The sequence below is a fragment of the Chrysochloris asiatica genome, unplaced genomic scaffold (genome assembly GCF_000296735.1).
Source record: "Chrysochloris asiatica unplaced genomic scaffold, ChrAsi1.0 scaffold00044, whole genome shotgun sequence".
Taxonomy (NCBI): Eukaryota; Metazoa; Chordata; class Mammalia; order Afrosoricida; family Chrysochloridae; genus Chrysochloris; species Chrysochloris asiatica.
This window is the reverse complement of record NW_006408562.1, coordinates 8,733,160-8,761,104: the sequence shown is the minus strand read 5'-3', so window position 1 is coordinate 8,761,104 and position 27,945 is coordinate 8,733,160. Positions and strand designations below refer to the sequence as shown.

The window sequence follows — 27,945 nt, the reverse complement described above, 5'->3', positions numbered from 1 at the left end:
GGAGCACACTATTCAGTCCACGGAAGCATCACACCTGCTATGTGTGGGTCCCTGCTGCTGGAGCACACTATTCAGTCCACGGAAGCATCACACCTCCTATGTGTACGTCCCTGCTGCTGGAGCACATGATTCACAGTCCACAGAAGCATCACACCTGCTATGTGCGGGTCCCTATTGCTGGAGCACACTATTCACAGTCCATGGAAGCATCACACCCGCTATGTGTATGTCCCTGCTGCTGGAGCACACTATTCAGTCCACGGAAGCATCACACCTGCTATGTGTGGGTCTCAGTGACACTCCCACCCCTTTGTTACCTGGATCCGGTTTAGCTCCACCACAGGACCATGCTGACGATCTCGCACCATGGTTGCTTGCAAGACTTTTCGGAAAGCTGCCTCCTAAAATATGTCAGACAGACAGAGTTCAGAATCCCACACAGAAAGCATAATGCATAGAGAAATAATGCTACAGTTTTATTTAAAATCACATGTTCTCTAAATCACATTGGATTCAACATCTACAAATTCTCTTTGTCAAATCCTGAGAGGCAGGTGCCCAGCAGTAATGGGGACACAGCCAGATGGGTAGGCGGGGTTGCCTTTCTTGATTGCTGTCTCAGGTGTTCCCAGCACTGGCAGGGGGCAGGCAAGGGTCTCCTCAGTCATGGGAAACTGCTGGGCACCAGGGGTAGCTGGGCCAGGCCAGGCCAGAGAACGAACTAGGACATGACCCTCCCTGCCATCTGTAGGCTCACACGTGGCTAACATGCCTCAGCACTGAGTGTCTGGGATAAGATGGACCAATGAAAGCCAGTCGAGGGACCCTGGGGTGGCCAGGCTCAGGGTAAGAAAAAGGGGAGGGAGAGCATGATCCAAGATTTCAGTGGAGAGTGTGTACTGACATGCAGTCCCTGAGCTGAAACCCAGGAAAAGGCTATGGGGAAGAGGGGGGACAGGCACAGCCTGAACATAAGGAACCATGGGGGAGTCAGGACTTTTCCCTAAGAGGATCGAAGTCAGAGAGAGACAGGACCGATGGTGTATGGTGAGTGGATGCTCAGCTTGGGCTGGAACATGGTTCTGAAGGGGTGACCGTAGCCTTGACTAGGAGAGTATCAGTGCTCTCCTAGTGAAAGGAGGCAGAGATGAAAGAGACACATGAAGGAGGTAGAATCAGGAGTCCCAGATCTCTAGCTGGAACATAGTGACTACTGTCATTACTAGGGAGGGGATGATTGGGGCCCATACAGTGTCCTTACCACAGCTCAGAGCTCTGCAAACACAAAGCACCGAACGGGGGCACAAGCACCGAATGGGGGCTCCCTTGCCTGTGTGCAATCCCTGAGAAATAGGATCAGGATATAAGAGAGGTCTCAGGGAGGCAGATCAGTGGCTGAGTCATGGACTTGTAGCTTTTCAGAAGGACACAGAGGTGGGGGTTTTCCAGATTATGGTGTTTTTATATGTCTAATGTGGTTAGAAGGAGCTCTGGCAGCGTAGCGGCTACAAATCGGGCTGTGAACCGCAAAGTCACCAGTTTGAAACTGCTCCGTGGGAGAAAGATGAGGCGTTCTGCTCCCGTAAAGATACACATCCTCAGAAACACTGTACAGGGTCGCTATGAGTTGGAACCAACTTCAGGGCACATAACAACAACAACAATGTGGTTGGGGAGGAAGGTAGAAACCCTAGGAGAATCCTATGAATCTCTAGGAGTCATTGACCAGAAAGGTCCCCAGGAAACAGAAAAGGCCAAAAACATTTTGGCGAGCAAGAATAACAGGGATTATAATAATCAGAACATAAACATCCAAGTGTCTTTTGAGCTCTTGCCCTCGCTCAGTGTGTATGGTTTTGAATCACTGTCTAATATCCTTTCTTTTCCACTTGAAGTATCCCCTTTCACCTTTCTTTTAGGGCAGGTCTAGGAACCGTTTTCTTTGTTTTTTGCCCTCATTCTTGTCTTTCAGGATTTTTCGTAGGTTACTTAGGGGAAATCTCAATCTAACCAACGAGTCCTTGTAGGGAACAGTCGCTTCATTTAAAAATGATTTTTACTTCTTGGATTGAGAGAGCTTTGTTATACAATGTATACAAGTGTGGCTCTCTTTGCATTTATATGACTTAGTGTTTGTTGAGTTTCTTGGATGTGTGGTTCATGTCTTCTGTCAGTTTTAGGAAGTCTGTGAACACTCTTTCTACCTCTTTATTCTCCTTCTGGGCTTCCCATAATGTATATATAATTCTGTTTGATGGTGTTCCACAGATCTCTTCATTTTTATTTGTGTTTCTCAAGACTCACTAATCACAACTGCCTATTTTTCAAGTTTGCAGATTCATTAGTCTACAAATTCCAATCTGTTGTTGAACGCTTTAGATAAAATTTTCACTTTTGTTACCCTACTTTTTATCAGCTCCAATATTTGTTCGGGTCTTTTAAAAATGTCTACCTCTATCAAGAATTCTGTTTTAGTCTCATATCATTTTTCTGATTTCCTATAGTTACTTTCTGTTTTTCTTGAACTCTTTGAGAATATTTAGTATTACTGCTTTAAAGTCTTTCTCTCTATACAGAAATCAACATTCACCAGTGGTTACCAGGGATGGGAGGGGGACTCATTCTCTAGGCAACAGACATTTGTTATTTTTGGTGAGGGGAAAGGCAATACAATCTGACCAAGGCAAATGATGATACTAAGAAATCCACACAAATAAGGGATGCTTCCAGTAAATGTTATAAAAATATAACCATTTTGCAACAATAGCAATCAAAAAGTTTATGTGTGGTTACATAGGTAGATATGTACACATACATGTATAGTTAGGTCATGTGTACATATACACAGGTGCACGAACAGGCATATATACATACATATGCATATTGTTGTTAAGAGCTGTCAAGTCAGTTCTGACTCTCAGTGACCCTTTATTGGGTTCCCGAGGCAGTACCTTTGTGGGAGCAGAAAGCCACATCTTTCTCCCATGGAACAGCTTGAACTTATCCTACAGAACCACCAACTCCCCATATATCTGAAGACTTAGGAGCATAGTATCACGGGACAACACAGTCAAGTGGTGTAACGTACTTGACAAACTCTACATTCTATCTCGCAGTTGAGTGACCACAGTTTGCAAGTGGCCTTCTGAGATACAACTAGTGGTCTCAGGTCATCTGGAGCAGGAGAAAAGGAGAACACTGAAGACCTAAAGAGAAACTAGTTCATAGAACTAATCGTCTACAGGAGTCCTGAGACAAGAAGTACTAGATGGTACTTGGTTACCACTACCAACCATTCTGACCAGAAACACAACAGATGGTCCACGATTGGATAAGAGAAAAAAGTAGACTAAAACACAAATTCTTAAAGCAAAACAAATAAACAGTTTACTAGGCCAGTGGAGACTAGAGGAACTCCTGAAACTATTGCCCAGAAATCCCTTTAAGCGCTGTACTGAAATCACACCTGCAAGTCACCTTTCAGCTATGTAACTGGTTGGCTTGTGGAATAAACACTATCACCTGTGATTCCCATGTGCCTTTAAAAATCATCTATATGCAAACACACACACAACATTTACCTTTTAGTAAAGTAATGATGAAAATGCTGAAATAATGAAAATGCTGACAAATTGTGAAAAACACACCCATTGTCACTGAGTGATACGTGTACAGATTATTCGATAGGAACCTAAGTTATTGTGTAAACTGTCACCAAAAACACAATAAAACATTTAAATAAAAAATAAAGTCTTCAGTAAATTCATTTTTTTCTTATCTTTCTCAGGGAAAGTACTGTGACTTTATTTGGGTCTTTTGCATAGAGCCTCTTGCCATTTCTTCACATGCCATGTGATGTTTTTGGTTGAAATCTGGACACTTAACTATTATAAAGTGGTTGTGCTGGATGTCAGCATCTTACTATTCTCTAGGTTCTACTCCTCATTAAGATCACTGTATTAAGTTACTGAACCACCACTCGTCTGCCAGTCTGTCATACTGTGTTGGTGTGGTGCTAGAAGCTATGGCACTGGCATTTTAAATATTAGCAGGTTAGCCATGATTTCAGCGGAGCTTCCAGACCAAGAAGCCTAGGAAAAAGAAGAGGCAGACCACTTCTGAATGACTGTTGTTGTGTGTGATTGAGTCTGTTCCAACTCAGAGCAACCATGTATAGGGTTTCCAAGGAGTGGTTGGTGAGTTTGAACTGCCCACCTTGCAGTTCAAACTGACCTTGTGATCCAGTGCTTATCCTACCATGCCAGCCATGCCAAAGAAAACCTTATTTGATACAGTGTCAGAAGATGAGCCCCTTATGTAGGAAGCCACTCAAATTATGACTGGGGAAGAGCTGCCGCCAAACTAGAGTTGACTGTCATGATGTGAATGGAGTAAAGCTTTCGGGACCTTCATTTGCTGATGGGGACAATTCAAAATGAGAAGAGGCAGCTGCAAGCATCTAGTAACATTTGAAATACAGAAATAAAGTATAAATATACAAAACCTGGGAGCTGTTAAAACTGAAATGGAATGCATAAAAATCGATATCCTAGACACTAACTAGAAAGCTGAAATGACTGGCACTGACTATTTCAAATTGGACAATCATATGGTTTACTATGTCAGGAATGACAAACTGAAGAAGAGTGGGGCATCACATTCACTGTCAAAATTTCATTTCAAGATCAATCTTGAAGTATAATGCTGTCTGTGATAGGATAATATCCATATATCTATAAGGAAGACCAACTAATATCACTATTATTAAAATTTATGTATCAACCACTAAAGTGGTTGATAATAGAACTGAAAAAGTCTACCAACTTTTTCTTTCTGAAATTGATCAAACATGTAATCAACATGCATTGGTAATTACAGGTGATTAGAATATGAGAGCTGGAAACAAAGAGAAAGGCTGGAAAGTTGGAAAATAATGGCCTTGGTGATAGAAATGATGCTGGAGATTACATGATACAATTTTTCAAGACCAATGATGTCTTTAGCACAAAAATCTTTCTTCAATAACATAAACAGCGGCAATACATATATATGGACCTCACCAAATGGAATACAGAAGAAGAAAAAGAGTAATCTGAAGGAAGAGATACCGGAGAAGCTCAATATCATGAGCCAAAACAAGGCAAGGGGCCGAGTGTAAAAGAGATTACCAATGGCTCATATGCAAGCTCAGGCTGAAGCTGAAGAAAATTAAAATAAGCCCACAAGATCCAAAATAATACTTTGGGTATGTTGGTACTTTCAAGTGCCATCGAGTTGGTTTAGACTCAGTGACCCCTAATTGAGTTTCCAAGTAGCACCAACCTTGTCAGCAGTCCAGTTCTTACCTATAGCACCAAACCAGGGCTTGTGTATGTTGCTGTTAAGTGCCGTCAAGTCAGTTCTGACTCATAGCGACCCTGTATAGGATTTCTGAGGAGCAACTGGTAAGCCTGAACACTGACTTTGCAGTTCAAACTGACTTTGCAGTCCAGCGCATTAACCCACAATGCCACACCAGGACCCCATAACGTGTACATATCCCACCTGAATTTAAAGACCATCTCAAGACCAGATTTGATGCATTAGACACGAATGACAGAGACCAAAAGAGTTGTTGGAAGACATCAAGAATATCATACATGAAGAAAGCAAAAGGTCATTAAAAACACAGGAAAGAAAGCAAAGACCAAAATGGATATCCGGAGAGACTCAAACTTGCTACATAATGCAGAGACATGAAAATGAATGGAAGAGATGAGGACATTAAAGAGCTGAAGAGCAACTCAAGAAGACAAAGTATTCTACTGAAATGCGCATAGACCTGGAGTTAGGAAACCAAAAGGGTTGAGAACATGCTCATCATCTCCCAAGTAGAAAGAACTGAAGAAAAAAATTCCAGCCTGAAGTTGTGATATTGAAAAGATTCTATGGACAAAATATTGAATGATACAGGAAGAATCAAAAGAAGCTGGAAGGAATAAAAAGTCACTGTACCAAAAAGAATTGGTCAATGTTCAGCCATTTCTAGAGGTATCATTATGACCAACCAATAGTACTGAAGGAAGAAGTCCTAGCTACACTGAAGGGAATGATAAAGAACAAGGCCCCAGGAATTGTTTCAACAAACTGACACAGTGCTGGAGGCACTCATCCATCTATGCTTAGACATGTGGAAGACAGATACCTGACTAAGTGACAGAAGAGATTTATATCTGCACCCATTCCAAAGAACAGTGACCCAACGAGTTGTAAAAATCATTGAGCAGTATCATTAATATCACATGCAAGTAAAATTTTGCTGAAAATAATTTGAAACAGTTGTAGCAATATAGATAGGGAGCTGCCAGATAAGGAATCAAGGCAGATTCAGAAGAGGATGTGGAACTAGGAAAAATCACTGCTGACATCTGCTGTGGCTTGGCTAAAACCAAAAAATACCAGAGAGGTTGTTTACTTGTGCTCCACTGACTATGCAAAGGCTTTTGATTGTGTGGATCACAATAAACTATGCATAGCATTTCAAAGAATGGGAATTCCAAAACTCTTAATTGTGCTCATGAGGAAACTGTACATATATCAACAAGCAGTTGTTCCAATGGGACAGGGGGATAATGAATGGTTTAAAACCAGGAATGGTGTGTACCAGGGATGTACCTTTTTACCATGCTTATTCAATCTGGGCTGTTGAGCAAATAATTGGAAAAGCTGGATTACATGAAGAAAAATGTAGCACAAGGCTCGGGAAGAAGACTCATTAACAATCTTCAATAAGCAGATAAGACAACCTTGCCAACAGGAAGAGTACTTAAAATGCTTACTGATGAAGCTCAAAGACTATAGCCTTCAGTATGTATTACACCTCAATGGAAAGAAAACAAAAGTTCTCTCAACCAAACCAATAAATAACATGAGAAACAGAGAAAAGACTGAAGTTGTCAAAGACTTCACTTTACTTGGATCCATACTCAATGCTCATTAAATCAAATGATAAATTGCATTAAACAAATCTGCTGCAACAGACCTCTTTAACCTTTGCTTATGGATGTAGTTGCTCAAAATTCCTACAGAAACGGAAGGATTCTTCCTATCAAGGATCAAGCTTGCCTTCTCAATACAATGGGTTGACAGGGACAAGCAACTTAGATAGTGGCTATCAAAACTGAGGGGCGTAAAGGCATGAAGTGACTGGCTTGCAAACTTTCAAGAATGTGCTTAGTTTCAGAATGAGGGGGGTAAGGTAGAATCCGAATAGTCTTCCTCTTGTCCAGATGGGTCTGGTGAAAGCGGGTGGGGGACAATGGGGATAGGATTTTATGATTCAATTGTGAGTAATTGTTATCATGATTGTGATTGTCACAACTGTAAATGTAGAAGATGTGAAAGTAAAAGGGGGGGTGTAGTTATAATCTTTCATTTCAGGAACAGAGGCCCCTAGGACCATCAAGAGGGAAGAGCCTGAGTGGAGTGTGGGATTCTAACCAGAAAAGCAGTGACAGCAGAAACGGAGACAGAGGTGTGCCTGACCCAGGTCAAAAAAGGATTTTCAATTGCATCATGTGCATGTGAAAGTTAGACAGTGAATAAGGAAGACCATAGAAAAATGGATGCATTTGAATTATGGTGTTGGCAAAGAGTATTTAAAGTACCACGGACTATCAGAAGAACAAACAAATCTGTCTTGGGAGAAGTACAGTCAAAATGCTTCTCAGAAGGAAGGATGACAAGATTTCATCTCTCGTCTCTTGTAAAGTGGACATGTTGGTGGTGGTGGTTATGTGCTGTGGCGTCGGTTCCAACTCATAACGACCCAGCACAGGGTTTCTGAGGCTGTAAAACTTTACGGGAGCAGAAAGTCTCATCCTTCTCTAACATGTTGTTAGGAAGAACCAATCCTTGGAGAAGGATATCATGTTTGAAAAAGTGGAGGGCCAGAGAAAAAGAGGAAGAGTCCCAAAGACATGGATTAACACAGTGGCAGCAACACTGAGTTCAAACATAACAATCATGAGCACAGTGCAGGACCGGGCAGTGTGGTTTCTGATGCACAGGGTCACTATGAGTCAAGACTGACTCAAAGGTACCAAACCACAGGAAGTTACTAACGGTTATAGATTCCCTGCCGTGGCACACTTGCTGTGATCACTTCACTACTGCAGCTATTATTGTTTGACCTCCAGGCTCCCTGAGTGGCGTGCTGGTTGTGCCACTGTAGCATCTGAGCGCTCTGCCTGGGAGCGTGGGCCTGTAGATCAAAGGCTGTAGTCTTTGATCTATGCCCACTGTGCTGCTACAGCATGGACTTTCTGCCATCAAGTGCCGGCCACGCTGCTCGCCATGCTGCTGACACTGCTTCCTGCCTGGGTGGGTGTGCTGGTCACTGCTGCTGCCCCAAGGTGGCTGTCCTGAGCCGGTGAGGGAGCTGGGGCTGGGTGTGTGAAGAGCCACTGTTCACCCACCATTTTCACGTTATCTTTCTCCTGCCAGCAGTCACTTGGGTGTAGCAACTCTTTCACTGTTGTCTAGAATTCTAAGATTGACCATCGCACACCACTTTTTGCTTTTATTGTTGTTTTCTCGATTGGTTGTGGGGTGACGGGTGCCTGCAACTGCATGTGCCATCCTCTTGCCCCCTCACCTTTGCTCCTTCCCTAGTCTCCTGTGGTCGTGGCTAGTACGACACTTGGAGCCATGAACTGGGAGAGACCCAGGGAGGACCCCAAGCAGCGGAGCTAAGGCTGTCTAGGTACTAGGATTGAAGCACACTCGGACTGTAGGCCTCCTAGGGAAGGCTGAGGGAATCCGTGGGAGGATGACCTCACAGAACCACACACTTTCCAGGGAAGCAAAGAGGTGGGCAGCTCGGGCCACAGGGACAGAAACTACAGCAAGTAGGGGCATGTCTCAAGATTTCAGTGAAAACCAAACATTTGAGAAGAATTACAGTGTTCTCTTTTTATATATCAATATAACAGAAAAAAAAAAAATCAAGCCAGAGATATCTAGAAGGCAGAATACAAGCAGGCTACAAAAAGCTTGTGGAATAATGGAATTCAATCATAAAGGAATTTTCCGACGAACTTTTTAAAGCCTCCTCATAGTCTAACATAGAGCATACTCTTCTAAATATAACCTCCCACACCTGCACACATTATCTAACAAAAGTAGACAGTAAAACTTCAGAAGCAAGTAACTCACTGAAACACAAAAATCAAGTAACTCTACCTGTCAACCTTTGTCTTCCGGGAAACTGCAAACCACCAGCACACAGGCCAGTCAGTCAGGGAGAAAGGTTTGCAGAGACTGCTTTCACAAGCCCACCTTGAGGGTGCTTTCCTGACTGCCTTCACAAAGGGACAGCCACTGCCCCACCAGGTGTGTCCCCCCACCCGCCACCATGCCACTCTGATGTGCTAGGAGCACATGTCACTAGGAACGCCTCCTCCCTCTTCCCACCCACAAAACCCAATTCTACATTCTCTAACAGAGGTCAGTCCTTTCCCATGCCCAGGACCAGAAACGTGGACATAGCTTCTGCCCATACATCCACACCTACCACCTTTCTGCTCTCCTCACAATGAAAGCCTTTCCCCATCACTGCCCATTGTCACCTCCACTTGAAGGGATAAAAGAAATGAAAATGAACATAATCAATTTTGCTACTTTTCATAACTAGAAAACAACTGAAATTTTTAAGTCAATTTTACCAGCCTATACTTTTTCCTGCTCCCATAATCCATGAAATGGATCCAATCATTAGATTAAACACCTGTCACCATACACTCATCCCTGTGACACAGGTAAAAAATAAGACACACACAGCAATCTTGTAACTTTATGATCTCATTAAAACTAGATATACTCTCTCTATACCCTCTCTGTGGCTCAATTTCCAACCAAGCACCAGCTAGGTATATATGGGTGTTAACACCCCAAGATACGCACACCATGGAATGGCCAACCATCTGAGATCAAAGGGTAGCATTGACCTGAGGACAAAATTCAGGAGGGCAGGGAGAGGAGGAGGAGCGGAAGAAGCAGGTGGGATAAATGATGCTACACCGAGGGGATGGCAATCGAAACAACATGAAGTACAGGACTTGTTTAATGTGAAAATGATGACGTGCCCGTAAACCTTCACTCAATCCACAGTCAGTGAACACACAGAGAACTAGACACTACCTTTAATGGGAAAATGCCACAGAGTCACAGACCCTCCACAGTGAGAGTGTTCCTTTTTGGGAGTCCTGGTGTAGCAGTGTAGGATAAGCACTCAACCGCAAGGTCAGTTTGAATCGTAAGATCAGCAGTTCAAACTCACCAGTCACTCCTTGGAAACTCTATATATACAGGGTCGCTATGGGTCAAAACCAACTCAGCAACACTTAACAATAACAACAAATCAAACTTCCTCATTCTTTCCCTGTACAGATACTTCCCCTACCTTATCACAAGTTGTATTTCTTCTAGAATACCCTGTCACGTTGTCTACCAGAAACCTGACAATTTCCAATAATGGGAGACTTCTAAAACCTCATTTCTTGAAAGGTCTAAATATTAAAAACCGTAATGGGTCAAAATCTGGTGACTTTCAGAAACCCTCACTCGTTTGAGAGCTTTGGGAATTCTCCTCCTATTCATCACCAACAAGACTACTATGCAACCAAGAATCTCTACATATTTTGGTCTAGAAGTCTCCCTAAGAGACATGTCGTTTCTGGCATTCCCTGATGAGCATCCTTGGGGAAAGAAATGATCTGTTTTTCTTTCTTTGTGCTTCAAGGTCAGGCAGGCAGGGAATCAAAGTGGGAAAAGAGGCTTAGTTTTGGAGACCAAGATTATAAGTGATATTGCAGCAGAACACCATTTCTTCATATAAGGTCCAACAGGTAAGAAATTTATCTGTTAACCCCCATCCCTGTCCCCATTCCCAAAGTATCCTAAGCACCCTGAACTGGGTTCTAGCACCATGGGTAGTAAACTCTTCATATTCTATGTATTCCCAGCTTAGGTATTTGAGTTGTATTACAATGCACTAAAGATACAAGTATCATAAAATAGCTGAGACTGCCATGGAAGTACCTTTCCCTGAGATATAAGAATCCCTCGTAGTGTGTCGAAGCCAACGGAAGGTCCGAGCCCGGTTTCATGCAGACAGCCATCCAGGTCAAACATGGGGATGCAGGGACACAAGAGCTCAGAGATGTGGTGCAGCAACAGCAGCCGGTTCCTCAGGGCTATTATTGGGATTTCCTGCAAATGGTTGTACTCCATGGGTACCTGAAAGATGCAAACTGCGTTTCAACTTAGGTACCAAAGGCGCAGATAAGCCACAGTTTGTAAGTGGACACTTACTTCCCACCCCCACCCCCCAAAACAGGAAAGCACTATAATTTCTATTTGATTTAATCTGAAAACATCACAATGTTGCTTTTAGAATAATATTCTGGCCAGTTTATCTGCTTAAAGCTAAGTCATGCAGAGCCAAAGAGAAGGCCAAAATGTTTAGCCTACAAAGGTGGATTAGAGAGGACCAGATGCATAGTACGTACACACTTTCAGAACAGTTCTGTGTAATTTGTAAGATTTAGAACAGAGCGTTGGAGACAAGAGGGTATCCTGGTGACATACTGTGCTCAACCAACAGAAGCCCAAAATACCAAGCGATACAGATGATAATCTAGGAGTTCCAAGCATCAAGTAAGACTACAAAAAATTGCATTAAATGCCACGTGGAAAGGCAGAGAGGACAGAACGGCGACTAAGGAGAGAAATGAAGTGGGGCCTATGCTGCATCCTATCATTTCAATACACAGACAGCCACACACATGGGCCAGGAGAAACCAACTTCACCAAAGTCCTGCTGCGGCAGAGACCTAGCGTGGACAGACACCACGTGGAACGAGGTAAGTAGAATGTGAGCTGGGCTGGGAGAAGGGGAGTGAGGGGTGCCGGATCACTCCTGACACTGGCACTGCCGGGCAAGGAGGGAGCCCCGAAGTGATGAGACAGCTCATGGTAAAAAGCACCCAGCGTGTGGGTTGAGATCTATGGGCTTGTGGTTGGAAATGCTGGAATCTGGATGCCCCCATCCTCCCTTGATTGAGTCTGGGCAGGAACTGGATAATTGTCTGTGCTTGCCCAGAACTGTGTCCAGCTGGCCCTCGTCAGCAAGCCAATGGAGAAGCACGTTGTTTTCCTACTTTCTCCACACACATTCCTGATGACTAGGGGTGAGGTTCCCCCTGCCACCACTAACCCAGTGACTAGGGACAACACCGTGTTACGTCACACTGCTTTACTCTACCGGCAAGTGGCCACACATTGTACCAACTCCAAAGTGGACCAAGCCCCACTGTCACTGACAGTTCACACTCTCATTTAACTCAAGACTGATACTCCAGCATCCACACAACACACGTGGACCAGGCCCCAAGCACCTGCCACAATCAGAGGCATGAGCTCCCTCTGATCTGAAAACGCTTGCTCACCTGCCTGCAACTCTTCTTTACGACCAGCGAGGACAGACCTCGGCCCACAACCCCTTCAGTTACTTCACCCACCTGAGGTAGGAGAGGAGGAGTCCAGTAGAGCCAAACTAGCATCCAAAATAGCATGCCTACCCCACCCACCTGGGTTTAGCAAAACAAGAAATCAGGATGTAGCAAAAATAAACATAACAACTCAAATATCTCAGAAATAACTGATAACTTCCAAATCAAGTAATCAAAAAATAAAGCAAGAAACCAAAATTCTGCCCAAGGAAGAGCCAGTAAGAGAATCTCGGAAAACACAAACAAAACGACCAAACAAACAGTAGAATGGACCAATGAGTCAGAAAACAATTTTTATGAGGAAAAATGAAGGGAAAACATGGACAAACATCAAGAAAGCCTAAGAATTCTGCGACTGTGTCAAGAGGAACAATTTACGTGATTGGAATTCCTAAACAGGAAGAGACAAAACAAAACAAAACATACACACAGATTTGTCAAAGATAGACTTTCTAGCAAAAAACTTGCCCAATATCATGAAAGACAAAAAGATATCCATTCAAGAAGCTTAATGAAATCAATACAGAACACCAAAGAAAATAACTAAGATATACCATACCCAAACATTGCAAAAACAGAGATAAAAAATTTCTAGAGCAGCTCAGGAAAAGCAAAATGTTAAAAAAAAAAAAAAAGTTAGCAACCAAGAATTAAGAATTACATATCCAGCAAAACTGCCCCTGAAATAAGATGGTATAATTAGGACATTTATAGTGAAACAAAAATTAAGGGAATTTGTAAAACCAGACAAAAAATGCACAGAACAGACAACAACTTGAAATTACATGACAAAAAAATAAAATAACCTGACAAGACTGAAAATAGAGAACCAGAGGTGGCAAACGGTAACTACAATTTACAAAGCAAAAAGATTAAGTGATAAAATTAGAGAACTTCTAAATGGAGATGTCAGGACAATAACCAGATAAAACAGACTGTTTTAAACTTAGTTATCCACAAAAAAAGTTAATAAAACTTAGTTATCCACAAAAAAAGTTAATAAACCTTTTAACCAAAAGAAAATCATAAGAACTTATTCCTGGTGGCACTGTGGACTAAGCACTGGGCTGCTAACCACACTTTCAGTGGTTCAAACCTACTGGCCACTCCTTAAGAGAAAGATTAGGCTGTCTGCTCTCATGGAGATTATATCTCAGACAAGAACTACTGTGTCCTACACAAGGTCACTATGAGTTCATATCAACTGGTGGCCATGGGTTTTGTTTTTGATTTGCTGTTGTGTTAAGTTGTGTCGAGTTGAGTCCAACCCATAGAGACCCTGTACAGGGCTTCCAAGGAGCAGCTGGTGAGCTTCAACCACTGACTTTGTGATTCAAACTGACTTTTCAGTCCAGTGCATTAACCCACAGTGCTACACAAAAATGAAAAAGAAAAAAAAAATCTATTAACAAAATGAACTCAGCACAGAACAAAGAGATCATCAATTCAACAGAAAATACAAAAGACTAACAGCAATAAATTCATACATATTATTAATTGCATTAAATGTAAACAGGTGAATCACAACCTACCTGTGCAGGGAGCTTCCCAGCACTGGCTGGCTTGCTGGTAGACCAGGCAAGGGTGTGTGCCGAACCACAGGCCACTCGATTGACCTTCTTGCCCTGAAGAGCAGCTACCAACCGTGGCCGCTGAATGGCATTTGTGGTCCCATCACCCAGCTGTCCCTCATCATTGTCGCCCCATGTATAAACTTCACCTAGACGAAGTAAGTATCAAACATGAACTTTAAGTGGAAAAAGTCCAGTCCATGAGGATCAATGAGTGTACAACCTCCGAAGCCTTCCCATCACAAACTATCATCATTCCCTGCTCAAGATCAATTGTCTGATGTCAACTTTGTGGGTGACCTAAAATGTGGAAACACTCGAGTTACAACATCCAGGGGAACAATGTCCTTCCTGGGATTCTCAACAGCCTCCACTGGCCAACACGAGTCTGCTGGGGAGGGGAGGCGACATGCAGTTCCTTTGTCCATTACTGACAGTGACCACATGATAAAGGCAGCCCCTTCCAGGCGTCTATCCACATCTTCTTTCTGTATGTAATTAGTTAGGTATTTTGTGGGGACACATCCCAAACTGTTTATGCCTTCTCTTATCAAACTTTTGATTGATTGATTTGTTTCAATTGGGGCTGGCCACAAAGACTCCCAGGAAGAAACCAGGTGCTCAGCATAAACCGCATTTTTGTACAAACAGTGCTGGCACCGTGAGTCACTTTTATCAGTTAGGAAGTTAGAGGGATCCTATTAAAACTCAAGTTCCCAGGCACCAGCCAGGGGTCACCTTGTCAGCAAGGTTACATGAACTCTGTTCAGCAGTCTCATAATGTAACCCACTTGCAGATGTGAGAACAGGGCTGAGGATCATGAGGGCGAAGACATTGCCTATGACAGATGGTTCTCAGAGGAGCTCATAAGCATCCTCTGCTCAAAGCGACACACTACTCCGCAGGCAGTGCTCTACTACCTTCCGCCTTACTCTCCGACACTGAACTCCCACCTACCGTCCTCTGTGCAGCAAACACAGTGCAGGGAGCCGGTGGCAATAGCAATGACTTTCTTTCCCTGCAGCCCTTGGACCTGCCGAGGTCTTCTAACATGGTCGTCGGATCCATGGCCCAGCCTGTGGTAGTCTCCTTTGCCCCTGACACACAGAAAAGGCAGGGTTCAGAAGTACAAGTTCACCCCATACACTCCCCTGCCCAACCGCCTAGTACACTAACTGCACTTCATCACACAAACCGTAAAAGCTGTGTCCCACTCGTCTAAAATGTGGCTAGGGGAAATTCAAACGAACGATCTGCTTCTAGCAGCATTCAACAAACAAAATCCTTCATACCAAGTATAAACCGCTCCCGATTTGGTAAGTGCAACAGAGAACTGGGATCCGCATTCCACTTTGACCACGCCAAGGCCTGTGAGAGACTCAATCTGGAAAAGGACAGATTCAGCCTCAATTACAATAGATAGTATGGACCCTCCCCCAAGAAGCATGCGCCATGTGATGTGACCTGTTACATGTAACACGAAATGCCACATGGATTTCCCAGTGGAAGGTTTGCTACCTGTTCCCTCAAAGGCTGATGGTACTTTCTCCAGAACCACTGTGCTTCTCCTCACCCTCCCTCCTGACCTTTCCCAGCCCTCCGGATCCTCTACGTCCATCTGTCCAAGTTCCTGGGTACAGGCCCTTCAAGTACAGCCCATGGGGTCCAGTCCACCCGATCCCAGTCTCCTGATGCAAAACACATGCTCTTCAACCTCTGATGCATCTCACACTTCATTTCTCATGTTTAAATTTAAGTTCAAGTTAACTACAGCTAATGACTACTTTCCTCACCCCCACCCTGCCCAAGTGCACTCAGTGATGTTGTTTATGTCTTCCGGAGTCCAACCACTCTAACTCGTGAAAGTACGGCATCTTTGCATAAAGACTTCTGTCACGTAACAGGGTCCACAACAGACCACTTTTTAAATGCAGACACCCTTAGTGGTAAAATTATGGTTAAAATACCACACATCTGCAATGGAAAAAGCAAGAGGCAGTAAGAACAAAGAAGGCCGCCCTGAGCCCCTGGTTTTCCGGCAGCTGTCAGAAGGGCAGGGGCAGGAAGGAGGCCAGCTCCTAAGGGAGCAGCCACAGAGCGCGCAGATCAATGCACATGACCCGGAGCCGAGGCTTTCATCTTTCTGACCAGGCTCTGGCCACAGGCAGTGCCTGTCCAAACCACTCTGCAGGAACAAAATGATCATACTGCTGAGAAACACGCGTGACCACTGAGCTCTTGATATGTGGCTAGGATGGCCAAAGAACTGAACTTTAGCTTTATATAAGGTAACTGATTAAAATTTAAGGAGTCACATGTATTCAGTGGCTAACACATTGGGTGGCTCAGCTCTAGGAGGACAAGCTATGGAGGCTCAGGTCCGGCGTCTACTCCCTAGTTGGACATGGCCTGGCCATGCACAGACCCTGGATCTAGGAGTGTGAGTGTGTGTGTGTGTGTGCCCTCGGGCTTTCTCTGCTGGCATTTACAGTCCCACAATCCCCTGGAGGCACAAGCAAGAAGGGGACCTCCTAGTTCACACCAAAAGGTAATGATACAAGCCCACCTAGTGACTCGTGGAAGAAAGACCTGCTTGTGTAGAGGTTACAGCCAGGAAAACCCTGTGGAGCAGTTTACTCTGTCTCACGGGGTTAGCAAGAGTTGGCACTGACTTGACAGCACCTCACAACAAGTACCTTCACCACGCCAACAAGAAAAGGGAACACATGCTCTTCAACCCACACTTCCACTTGTATGGCAAAGAACACCAACTAAGTCACCACTTACTGAAGGCACTGAGCAGCAAGTGAGTTAAACATATCAACAACTTAATCTTCTGAAAAGGGTACAATTCTCAACAAAAAGCAGCCTGGTAAGTTTGGATACTTGCTCCAAGTCAAACAGCACACAATGCTTGCCAGCCCAGGTCCAACCTCACACTCTTGTCTTGGCTGCTCACATGATCTCCCTGAGATAGTCGCCTCACTAATCCAGGTGTAATCTGGTTAGCAGTATTGTCACATTCCCTAAGTTTGTAAAACGATTTGTGTGCTCACTGTAGACTGACACCAGGCCCACAGAATGAATGTTGCTGTAAGTACTGTCGAGTCAGCTCCAACTCAGATAGACCCTGTATAGGGTTTCCAAGAAGGAGCTGGTGTGTTTGAAGCACTGACCTTGTGTTAGTAGTTCAGTGCTTACCCTACAGCTCCACATACTGAATGGTGGTGCTGGTGACTGTGTGCCACAGAGTCGGTTCCGACTCATAGTGATCCAGTACAGGGTTTCAGAGGCTGTAAATCTTTATGGGAGCAGAAAGCCAGTAGATTCCAACTGCTGACCCTGAGGTTAGCAGCCCGACTTGTAATCCATAGAACCACACCAATTCCTCACAAGAGCACCCACATCACTTAAAATGTTTTCATGTCTATGGGCTCCTCACTGACTGTTTACATGAGCACCCATTATGTTTTCTGCAGGGAAGGTAAGGGTGACGTTAAGCTACTCCTGAAAAGCACCCAGGAAGGGACAGACATCCTGGGGGCAGAGGTACCCCTCCATGTACCCAGGGACACCTATACCCACGCCTGAACACCATGAGGGGCCACAGTGTTCACATGCGTATCAGCCAGTCCTCAGAGAAATCCAGAAAGGGCTAGCCGCACCCCCCTCCCCCCCAGCCCCAGCCCCAGCAAACAGGGTGCTATGCACACAGAAATACCTTCATTGGTACTTTACAGCCATCACTGCCTCCTCGACCAAGCTTGCCGTAGTCTCCGTCTCCCCAGGACCAGACTGTATCGTCATCAGTGAGGCAGAGGGTCTGGGCATCACCACTGCCGCAGGCAATGTCAACCACACGGTGGCCCTGCAAGGCTTCTACCTGCAGGGAAGAGAAACACCTTACTATCAGCCACAACAGCATCTCTGTGACCCAGGGGCAAGACTAGAGCAATCTATAATTCTCTACTGATTTTTTCATGACAGTACCTATATTAAGCCTTTATAAAGAAAAGAGGCAATATTTATAATCCTGTCAGACAAAACAGAAACTACTTCCATCTATTGGAACTGTACTCATCAAAACTGTAGGAGCCCACTGTAAAACACTCTGAATCCAAAACAGAGCCAAGGTATCAAGTGCAATGCCAGGTAATATTTACTTTTATAAGTAAATGGATACTTGAAACACTATCCTGTTTAAATGACCTATGAAAATCATGCCAAGATGATACTTATTAACACCCAAATAAAACATACTTATAAATACTAAGAGTATGGCTATCAACTCTAAATCAAAAGAGCATCCTCCAAGTAGAAACTTTTTTAAATGTTTGCTTATTTTGTTGTTGTTGTGAATACAAGAGAATTTCCAAAAGTTCATGGGGAAAAGCAACAGAAAGATAATGGAACTTTCCCACAACTTTTTTGAAGCCCCTCTGTATAACAACAAAATAACCACCAATTCAATCAGTTCTCCAAGTACCATTTAGCGGCATTGACAACACTGTCGGTTGTGCAACTCTGCTCATTCCTCTCAGACCTGCATCTACTAATGTGAATTCACTGCCCTCTCAGTTTCCTATCTCATCTTTCAAGTTGCCGTTGTCAATTTAACCCGATATCGATAGTCCTTAAAACAGCCTAGTACACAGGCAGACATTTTCTCACTAGTGAAAATAATCTGTTTGTTGATTTCTGAAGAGCTCAGAGGATATTTTGTTTTCAGGTTTAAAGAGTATCTCAGGATACTGGTTTCAGGGGTTAAGCCAACTAACTGTCAGGGCTCCAGAAAGTCTGGAGTACATGAGGATTAGAAATTTTGCCTGCATTTTCCCTCTTTTGATCAGGAGTCTACAGAATCTTTGATCACAAGTTCAGTAATGGTGGCCAGGCACCAACCAGTTCTTCTGGTGTCAGGGCAAAGGAGGCAGCTGTTCATGGAGGCAATTAGTTATTCTTTCCATATCCTCCTTCTGTTGCCAAGAAATCTCCTTTCACTGTTGTTCCAGACAAACAGAGACCAACTGTTCTGCCTTGGATGTCCCATACTATAACCAAGACCCTAAACTGCCCAACTAAGGAGCCAAACCCTAAATGCGGATTTAGATTGTACATAAGTAGCCTCAGTAGTTACCCTTGTTGGTCTTCCTTGTACATACATCAATCACTCAACTTACGCCAATTCAACATTTTATAGATGTATCATTTATTGACGGTGATTACCATGATGGTACAACCATCCCCTTAATTAATGTGGTATTTCCATTACCGTTAATCCACCTATCTTCCTCTCAACCTCGTAACCACCAATAAACTTTGTTACCTATACCTAGGTATGTTCTTGTCTTGTGATGGACTTATTTCACTTAGCATAATGCCTTCAGACTCCATCCATATTGTAGCAGGTATCAAAATTTAGTTTCCCCGACTGACTCTGTAGGATAAGCACTGGACTGCTAATTATAAGGCTGGCAGGTTGGAGTCTTACCAACCACTCAGCAGGAGACAGTTGAGGCTTTTGGCTCCCATGCAGATTTTCAGCATTGAAAACTCTATAGGGTTGCTATGGGCTGGAAATGACCAGACGGTACTTAACAACAATACCAACAAATGGCTAAATACTATTTCACTACATGTGTCTATCACATTTTTATCCATTCATGTGTTGATGGGCATTTAGGTTGTTTCCACCTTTTGGCAACAGTGCACAGTGCTGCAATTAACACTGGTGTACATATGTCTGTTCACACATCTTCTCTCATGTCCCTTAAGTATATTTCTGGGAGTGCTGTGACTCTGTAGGATAATATGAACCATAAGGTCAGCAGTTCAAACCCACTTTAGGAGAAAGATGAGGCTTTCTGCTTCCATAATTTACAGTCTTGGAAACCCGATACTTACAGAAACAATAGCAGGTATATTCCTGGAGTGGAATTGTTGGGTCACGTGTGGCACTATGGGTTAATGCGCTGGACTGCAAAGTTGGGTCTAAACCCAAAGTTGGCAGTTTAAGCATACCAGCCACTCCTCAGAAACCCTATACAGGGTTTCTTTGAGTCAGAACCGAACTCGATGGCACTTCAGAGCAACAACATGGTAGTTTCTAATTTTTTGAGGAACTGTTTTCTACAACAACTGGACCATTTCACATTCCAACCAGCAATGAGTGAAGGTTTCAATTTCCTCCTATGGCTGCCAACATTTGTTATTGAAAAAAAAAAAAAAAAACTTAGTCATCCTATTGGGAATGAAACGGTATCTCATTGTGGTTCTGATTTGCATCTCTCTAATGGCTAATGATCCGGAACAATTTTTCATGTGCTTGGTGGCCATGTGACCATCCCCCTTGGTGAAATTCCTATAAAAGCCCTTAGACCATTTTATGATTGGATTTGTCTTTTTGTTGTTAAATTGTAGGAGCTGTATAGAGATATTAGTTATTCGACTCCTGTCAGATATATGGTTTCTGAAGATATTCTCCCAGTCGGTAGCTTCTATTTTCATTTTTTTTTTTTTGTAGTTATTTATGAACAAAAGTTTTTAACTTTGATGAGGCACCATTTACTAGTTTTGTTTCTGATAGTTGCACCTTTGTTAGAAAATTCATTGCTGAGAAAATATTTTTAACTTTTTAAAATTCTAATAAAATGACAAGCCCTCCCCACAAGTATACCAGTGTACACAAACCAGTCCAACAGTAAAGGGCAGGGTGGCTGCTTCAGCTTTCTGGGCACAGGGCTTGCTTACCAGCTTTGGCTTCAGCTGATCTTCACTGTCGCTGTGCCCCAGGCGGCCATATCGACCTTTGCCCCACGTGTACAGGTCCCCGGCTACGGTGACGCAGGCACTGTGGGCCCCGCCTGCAGCCACATCAACCACTTCAATCCCTCTCAGAGACTCAACCACACGAGGCCGGTCACACGGACTGCAAAAAAAGGTCATCACGTATAACTGAAATGCAGCTGTATTTAAAAATAATTTTTAACTTATTATATATTAGGGCTCCTAGTGTGGCGCTGCAAGATAATGCATCAGACTGCAAGGTTAGTTTGAACAGCAAGGTTGGTGGTTCAAACCCACCAGCCTCTGCTTGTAAGCCCTGTACAGAGTCACTGTCAGTTGGAACCAACTCAACGGCACTTAATAACCACAACATGTTAGGGTATTAGGTTTGCTGTTCAATAACACGCCTTTTAATATACACCTTCCAAATCAATTAACTGCTAAATTAATCAATAAAAATCCACTCAGATCTGATCACAAATACCATAATTTTACACTATTTTATTTTCTACAAGCTGCTCTACCTACAGCCAGAGAGTAGGCTTTCACAGTTATAAACCAGAGGTTGAAAAACTCTTAGCTAAGCAAAATAGAAGCCCTGGTGTGCCGCTGTATGATGAGCACTCAACTGCAAGGTCAGAAGTTCAAACTCACAAGGCACTCCTTAGAAACCCTATATAGGGTCACTATGACTCAGAACCGACTCAATGGCACATAACAACAGACAATAAAGGCTATATCATCAATTTAAGAAATTTAATCATCTGAAACTCAACTAGCCTAAAGTGAAGGGGCATGCAATGATAACAAATGTGTTGTTGTTGTTGTTGTTAGAGGAAATCGAGTCGGTACTGACTCATAGCGACCAAAAACACTGCCTAGCCCATATATTTTGGCATTTCCCTGTAATAAAGTTTACTGGGGAAGAACTGACTAATGTAAACTGAATGCGGATTCTGTAAGACAATGTATAACAGTCTTCTGAATTCACACGCTCAGGGGATTTCCCCTACTTATCCTTTAAAGGTTATAACCTTGGGATAGCTAATAATCACTTAGAAAGGATACAAGAAGCATACACTGTAAACTAGAAAGGGACAGAGAGGATTTCATCAAAATTAAAATAATCTGGTTTTAAATTTTGATTAAGTCACACCCTGGAAGAAAGTATCTACAATACATATAACTGACAAAGAACCTACATATAAGAACTCATACAAATCAGTAAGACAGACGACCCAATAGACAACAACAGGCAAAACGTCTAAAAGATATTCCACCAAGGAAGACGCACAGTGACATAAAAATAACCCTAACATTATTACTCCTCAGGGAAATACATTTCAACATCGTTTTTAAGGTACCACTACACATCCACTGGACTAGCTAAAATGAGAAAGGCTGCCAACAGAAAGTATTGGTGAAGATGAGGAATGTCAACTCTGAGGCACTGCTGGTAGAAGGGAAACAAGTCACTCAGGCAAAGAGGTGGGCAGTCCATGAGAGTAAATTACAGTGTGAATACAAGGGTTCCAATCCACGGATGCGTGGATGTATGTCTCTGATCAGTGGATGGCTGCAGACAAGTCTCTCAGTAATGCACTGTCTCATTAGGAGCACTGCTGACACTGTGGGGTAAGCACTGGACAAAACCCACCAGCCACTCTGCAGGAGCAAAATGAAGCTGTCTGCTCCGATCAAAATGCAGTCCTTGAAACCCTATATAAGGTCACTATGAGCCAGAATTGACTTGATGGCAGTGGAAGTCTGATTAGATTGTCTTCAAAATTTTATATATATATATGGTCCTATCAAAAATGGCGGCTTTAGGATAGGTCTCTTGTGATACAACAGTGAAAAATTGTTATCAGGACTGATTGTGAGGCTTGGAAATGTAAAAGTATATGTTCTGTAGCAAGGAGGGGAGTGATTAACTTTGCAGTCTAGGAGTGGAGGTCCCTGGGACCATTCAAGGGAGAAGAGCAGAGAGCGGGACCCTACCTCTAAAAGTAATGCCTGAGATGGAGGCAGAGACGATGACGTGGAGAGATGGAGTAGCTGGGAACTCTAGACCCATAGAAGGAGAGGGGCTGTGTGCTGACGACCAGGGAACAAGCTTGCAGGGTATACCCTTTGGTTGGATGATGATGCATGGAGGAGATTGTAACCATGGCAATGAAACAATATGTGATAGGATGAATGTAAAACTAATGTTCTCCCATGTAAACTATCATATAATTCACAATAAAACATTTTAAAAAGAAGAAAAAAAAAAGGCGGCTTTAAAGGGGAATTCAGAAGGTTGTAAGAGTGTGTTGTTGAGAATTCCAAAAGTGTAATCTTGGTAGAAGGCACTCTGGTAGCGTAGTGGTTATGAATCGCTCTGCTAACCTCAAGGTCGGAAGTTTGAAACTACCAGCTGTTCTGCGGGAGAAAGACGAGGCTTTCTGCTCCCGTAAAGATTTACAGCCTGGGAAACCCTGTGCAGGGTCTCTATGAGTCAGAACCAACTCCACAGTACTTAACAACAACAACAATCTTGGTAGATTTTCTCAAAGAACACAGGATGATCATGGGTTTTTTTGTTTTATGAATTAGTCTTAAGAAACTGCAAACTGAGCTGGTGGGAAAAATGCCAGGAAAGTTGTACCAAGGAATTTTTTCTATCTGGACAATGCATCTGCTTATTCTTCAAGGGGAGCAAGGGTTTTCCAACCAGAATTCCATTGGGAAATCTTACCCTCTCCATGCTACAGTCCTGATCTTACTCCTCCAAACTTAAATTTTGTTCCCCAAACTTAAAAAACATTTCAAAGAAATTCAAGGATGCCAAAAGTACCTTGCGACATGGTGGAAATGGAAGAATGTAAAATTCTTAAATTTAGGAAGGGGTGGGAAGATGGAAACACCTCCTTCAAGAAATGTATAGACCTAGATGGAGAATATGTCGAGAAATAACAGCTGCACATTGTAATATTTTTGTTTAATAAAGGCTTCTATGATTGTAGTGATACTTTTTGATTCATCATAATATTGTAGTATTTCCAGGCTAAATAAAAATATATTCATACAAATGGACTTCTGGTGTGGTGCTGTAAGGATCAGCACTAGACTGCGAACCACAAGGTCAGCAGTTCAAACCCATCAGCTGCTCCTATACACGGAAACACTACACACGGTGTCGCTATGAGTTGGAATCAACTCGATGGCACTTAACAACAACATACATACATGTCTTCAAGGTAGCTAATTGTAACAGATCTCAAGTGGAAAGAATCCTAGTATCTATCACAGATGGATGACTAAAGTCTGGTACATCCAAACATTGCTAGGTGCTGCTGACTGTTTTTCAACTCTTAGCAACTGAAGTGACAAAGCAGAACTGTCCTATAGGGTTTTCTAGATGTTATCTTGACACAAGTGGAATGACAGGTCTTTCTCTCATGGAGATTCTAGATGAGTTACAACTGTCAACCTTTCAGTTAACAGTAGAACAAGAACCTAATGGTTGTGCTGCCATGATTCCTAATGGAATACTACTCAGCAATAAAAAGGAATGAATTATTAACACACACAACAAAAAGGTGAATAAAATTGTGTTATGTTGAGTGAAAGAAGACAGACTCAACAAAGTCACCGTATGATTTCACTTATATGCAATTCTAGACAGCACATACACACATAACTTTTAGTGATAGGAAACAGATCAGTGGTTGCCTAGGGCCAGGGCAATATTTGGAAGAAATGGGGAGATTGACTACAAGGAGACACACAAGAACTTCTGAGAGCTAATGAAAATGCTCTGCCATGAATGTGGTGGTGATTATGAGTGTAGATATTTGTAAAGACTCACTGATTAGGACATCAGAATGAGTACATTTCTGTTTTATGAAAATTAAATCCTATGTTGATTAAACATATATTATAATAAAAAATATGTATCTTCTATAACTCTGGAAGAATCTGAGGTTGGGTTGGCAAGATTTTCATGGTGTTTCACAAAAGCTACCATATTAGAAGAAATTAAATTTCTTAATTAAATATAATAAACAATCAGGAAAGTAAACACAGAGTGAGCACATCAGCCCACAGAGCACAGCCATCATAGGTTTCTCCTCAAGCACAGTCAAACCGGCCCAAAGGCAAGCACTCTTCTGACTTTCATCATCCCAGATTAAATTTGCTTGTTTATAAACTTTATATAAATGGAATCATATGATATGTATACTGTGGTATCTGGCTTTATTCTTTCAACATTATATTGATTCTTTATGTTACCAAATAGAAAAGTCATTTATTCCTTTTCATTGATATTTTACTAATCCATTCTATTGCTGAGGAACAATTTTGAACTATCACAGACCATGCTACTATGAAACTCTCGTACTAGTCTTTTGGTGCACAAACATACACATTTCTATTATGTAGAACTGCTAAGTCAGGTATGTTTAGTTGTTCCAGATACATTCAAGCATTTCTACAAGATACATTCCCACCAATAGTGCAAGAAAGCTGTTAGGGTTATAACAACTCTGCCAGTCGCTGGATTGTAGAATTTTATCATTTTAAACATATACAAAGCATGTTAATGAGGATTTCCTCAATAACCAGTAAGATAAGAGTACCTTTTGATATTTTTAGCCATTTTGTCATTCTCTTTTGTGAACTGCTTGCTCCAGACGTGGGTCTTTTTTTTTTTTTTAATCTTTTTATTATGAATAAAGGTTTACAGAAAACATCTTCAGCATTCCATTCAGCAAATCATATACATTTTGTTTCTGGCAAATGAGCCGTTAGTATTAACTTACTTAAGTAGAATACTGCAAATGTTGCACTGAAAAATGAAGTGCCATTACACTATGCACTAACATAAACAAACAAGCAAAGGGAAGAACACTTGAAATGTTTTAATAAAATACCTTCTGTTGCCATGGCCCAACTTCCCATCTTCTGCCTCGCCCCAAGAGTACACTTCTCCTTCTGAAGAGAGGGCGAGGCAGTGCTTTCCTCCTGAGTTCACAGCTACTTTCTTAATAAACACATGCTGAATGGATTCAAGCAATGTTGGGGCAGATACTGACTCGGTGCCTCCAATTCCTAGTCTGCCACCTGCACCATAGCCGGTAGCATAGAGCTAGGATAAGAAGAAGTAATAAACATCAGACTTTTATCTAAGCATGCCTATGCTTACTAATTAATAAGCCTAATTAATGCTCTAGACAGTTCTATCACACACACACAAATCTAAAATAAAAAATTCCACAGGAATTGTTAAGACCTTTGACATACTTTATAAAAGCTCAAAAAATTAGAGCAAACTATGACTATCAGAAATATCAAGTTCACAAAATGTAATTTAAGAGTAAGCTCTTCTCTTCAGAAGAAAAATACATTCTTATTTAGAATACCACCTACAATTAACACCCACAGAACCATACCCATAAAGAAACTATGAATACATTTTAATATTTCAACAAAGCAATATACAAGTCATAGAGTACAATACACACAAAACATACTAATTTCTTTTCACTTTAGATAATTAATTGTTTTAGGCCACTGATTTTTATTACTAATGTTTTAAAAGCAGATCAGACTATTTCTCAAACTATGGAATATTATAAACTCATTTTCACTAATATGGAAAACATTTCACCTGATAAGTATTAAAGTGTTGTTTTTGTTATCTAAAACATTTTTAAAATGCAGTCCTGCATTGACACAGTAGTAGGAACAAGAGCTAAGACAGACAATAAAACCAAATAGGCAGATAAATCAACCTGACAAGCCAGCTTTCATCCACTATGAAGGTCTGTAAGATGTTGAGCATCTGCTGTAGGCTGAGTAGGGTGTGGAGGGTAAGGGGCCAAGCTCCATTAGATAAGCACTGGACTGCGAACCACAAAGGTTGGCTGTTCGAGCTTACCTGCCGCTCTACTCCACAGGAGAAAAGAAGAGGCTTTCTGTTCTTGAAAACATTTACAAGCCTCAGAAACCCTATACAGGGCTGATACGAGTCAATGGCAATTAATAACAACAACTATAGGGTCGCTATGAGTCAGAATCAATATGGTAACAGTGAGCTTGGAGTTTTGAGGTGGTTTTTTTTTTTTTTTTGGTTATGAAAGTGAGGCTTCAAAGGTAAAACTTTAATTTAGCTGTGAAGGAAATACAAGAATAAAGCAATAGAGAAACTTGTCTTTGTCATTCTCAACGTAGCACTGACTGCAGGGGGAAAACACTCCCTTGGAAAATCGTAGAGAATTTCATTTACAATGTCTGAGTCTGGGAGTAACAGTTATATGAATTCTCTTTGGATGAGTAGTTTCAAACCAGGGCTCAAAGAAGTCCTACAAATCATTTTCCAAGGCAAATGACCAGCGCATAATTTTATTATAAAGAGTAAAAGCTTGAAAATATGCCTAAAAAATAAGAGATTAAAAAAGATAAATAAAAATTAAAAGGATAACAATTGAAATTAAAAACTGAAATGAATTAAACAGAACACTTATCCACACAGCTGAAGATCAATCTTGAGAAAGCATGCAGACAAAAACACCAGGAAGTAAGGGGACTACAGGGAAGCTCTCCCTCTAAGTAGTCAGAGTTCCAAGCAGAGAACATATGTAGAATAAGAGAGGCGCAATATTCGGGAAAAATCATGGGAGAATTTCCAGCAATTGTTGAAACACCAATCTTCGGAGCCAGGAACCCCATAACCACAAACCACCCCGTCAATGACCTCTCCTCAAAAAAGAGTTGTTGTTGTTGTTATGTGCTGTGGCGTCGGTTCCGACTCATAGCGACCCTGTACAGGGTTTCTGAGGCTGTAAATCTTTACGGGAGCAGAAAGCCTCATCTTTCTCCTGGGGAAAAGCTGGTAGCTTCGAACTGCTGACCCTGAGGTTAGCAGCCCGATTTGTAACCACTACGCTACCAGAGCTCCTTTAGAAAAAGAGTAGCAAAGATAAAAGGAAATGAACATCTAAATTACTAAACTGAAACTATAAATCACACATGTACCAAAAAAATCTCA

The 27,945-nt window shown here is 42.2% G+C and overlaps 1 protein-coding gene across 1 annotated transcript in view; it reads right to left on the bottom strand.

Annotated features, from left to right (window-relative positions):
* Window positions 1-27,945, bottom strand: part of HERC2 (HECT and RLD domain containing E3 ubiquitin protein ligase 2) — a 259,545-nt gene that overhangs the window by 16,216 nt on the left and 215,384 nt on the right. The window contains exons 78-85 of the mRNA XM_006861873.1: window positions 25,829-26,043; window positions 20,874-21,051; window positions 17,845-18,006; window positions 15,416-15,507; window positions 15,081-15,220; window positions 14,084-14,271; window positions 11,080-11,277; window positions 318-401 (exon numbers count right to left, since the gene is read on the bottom strand). Coding sequence (XP_006861935.1) covers window positions 318-401; window positions 11,080-11,277; window positions 14,084-14,271; window positions 15,081-15,220; window positions 15,416-15,507; window positions 17,845-18,006; window positions 20,874-21,051; window positions 25,829-26,043 — 1,257 coding nt within the window. The remainder of the gene's footprint in view (window positions 1-317; window positions 402-11,079; window positions 11,278-14,083; window positions 14,272-15,080; window positions 15,221-15,415; window positions 15,508-17,844; window positions 18,007-20,873; window positions 21,052-25,828; window positions 26,044-27,945) is intronic.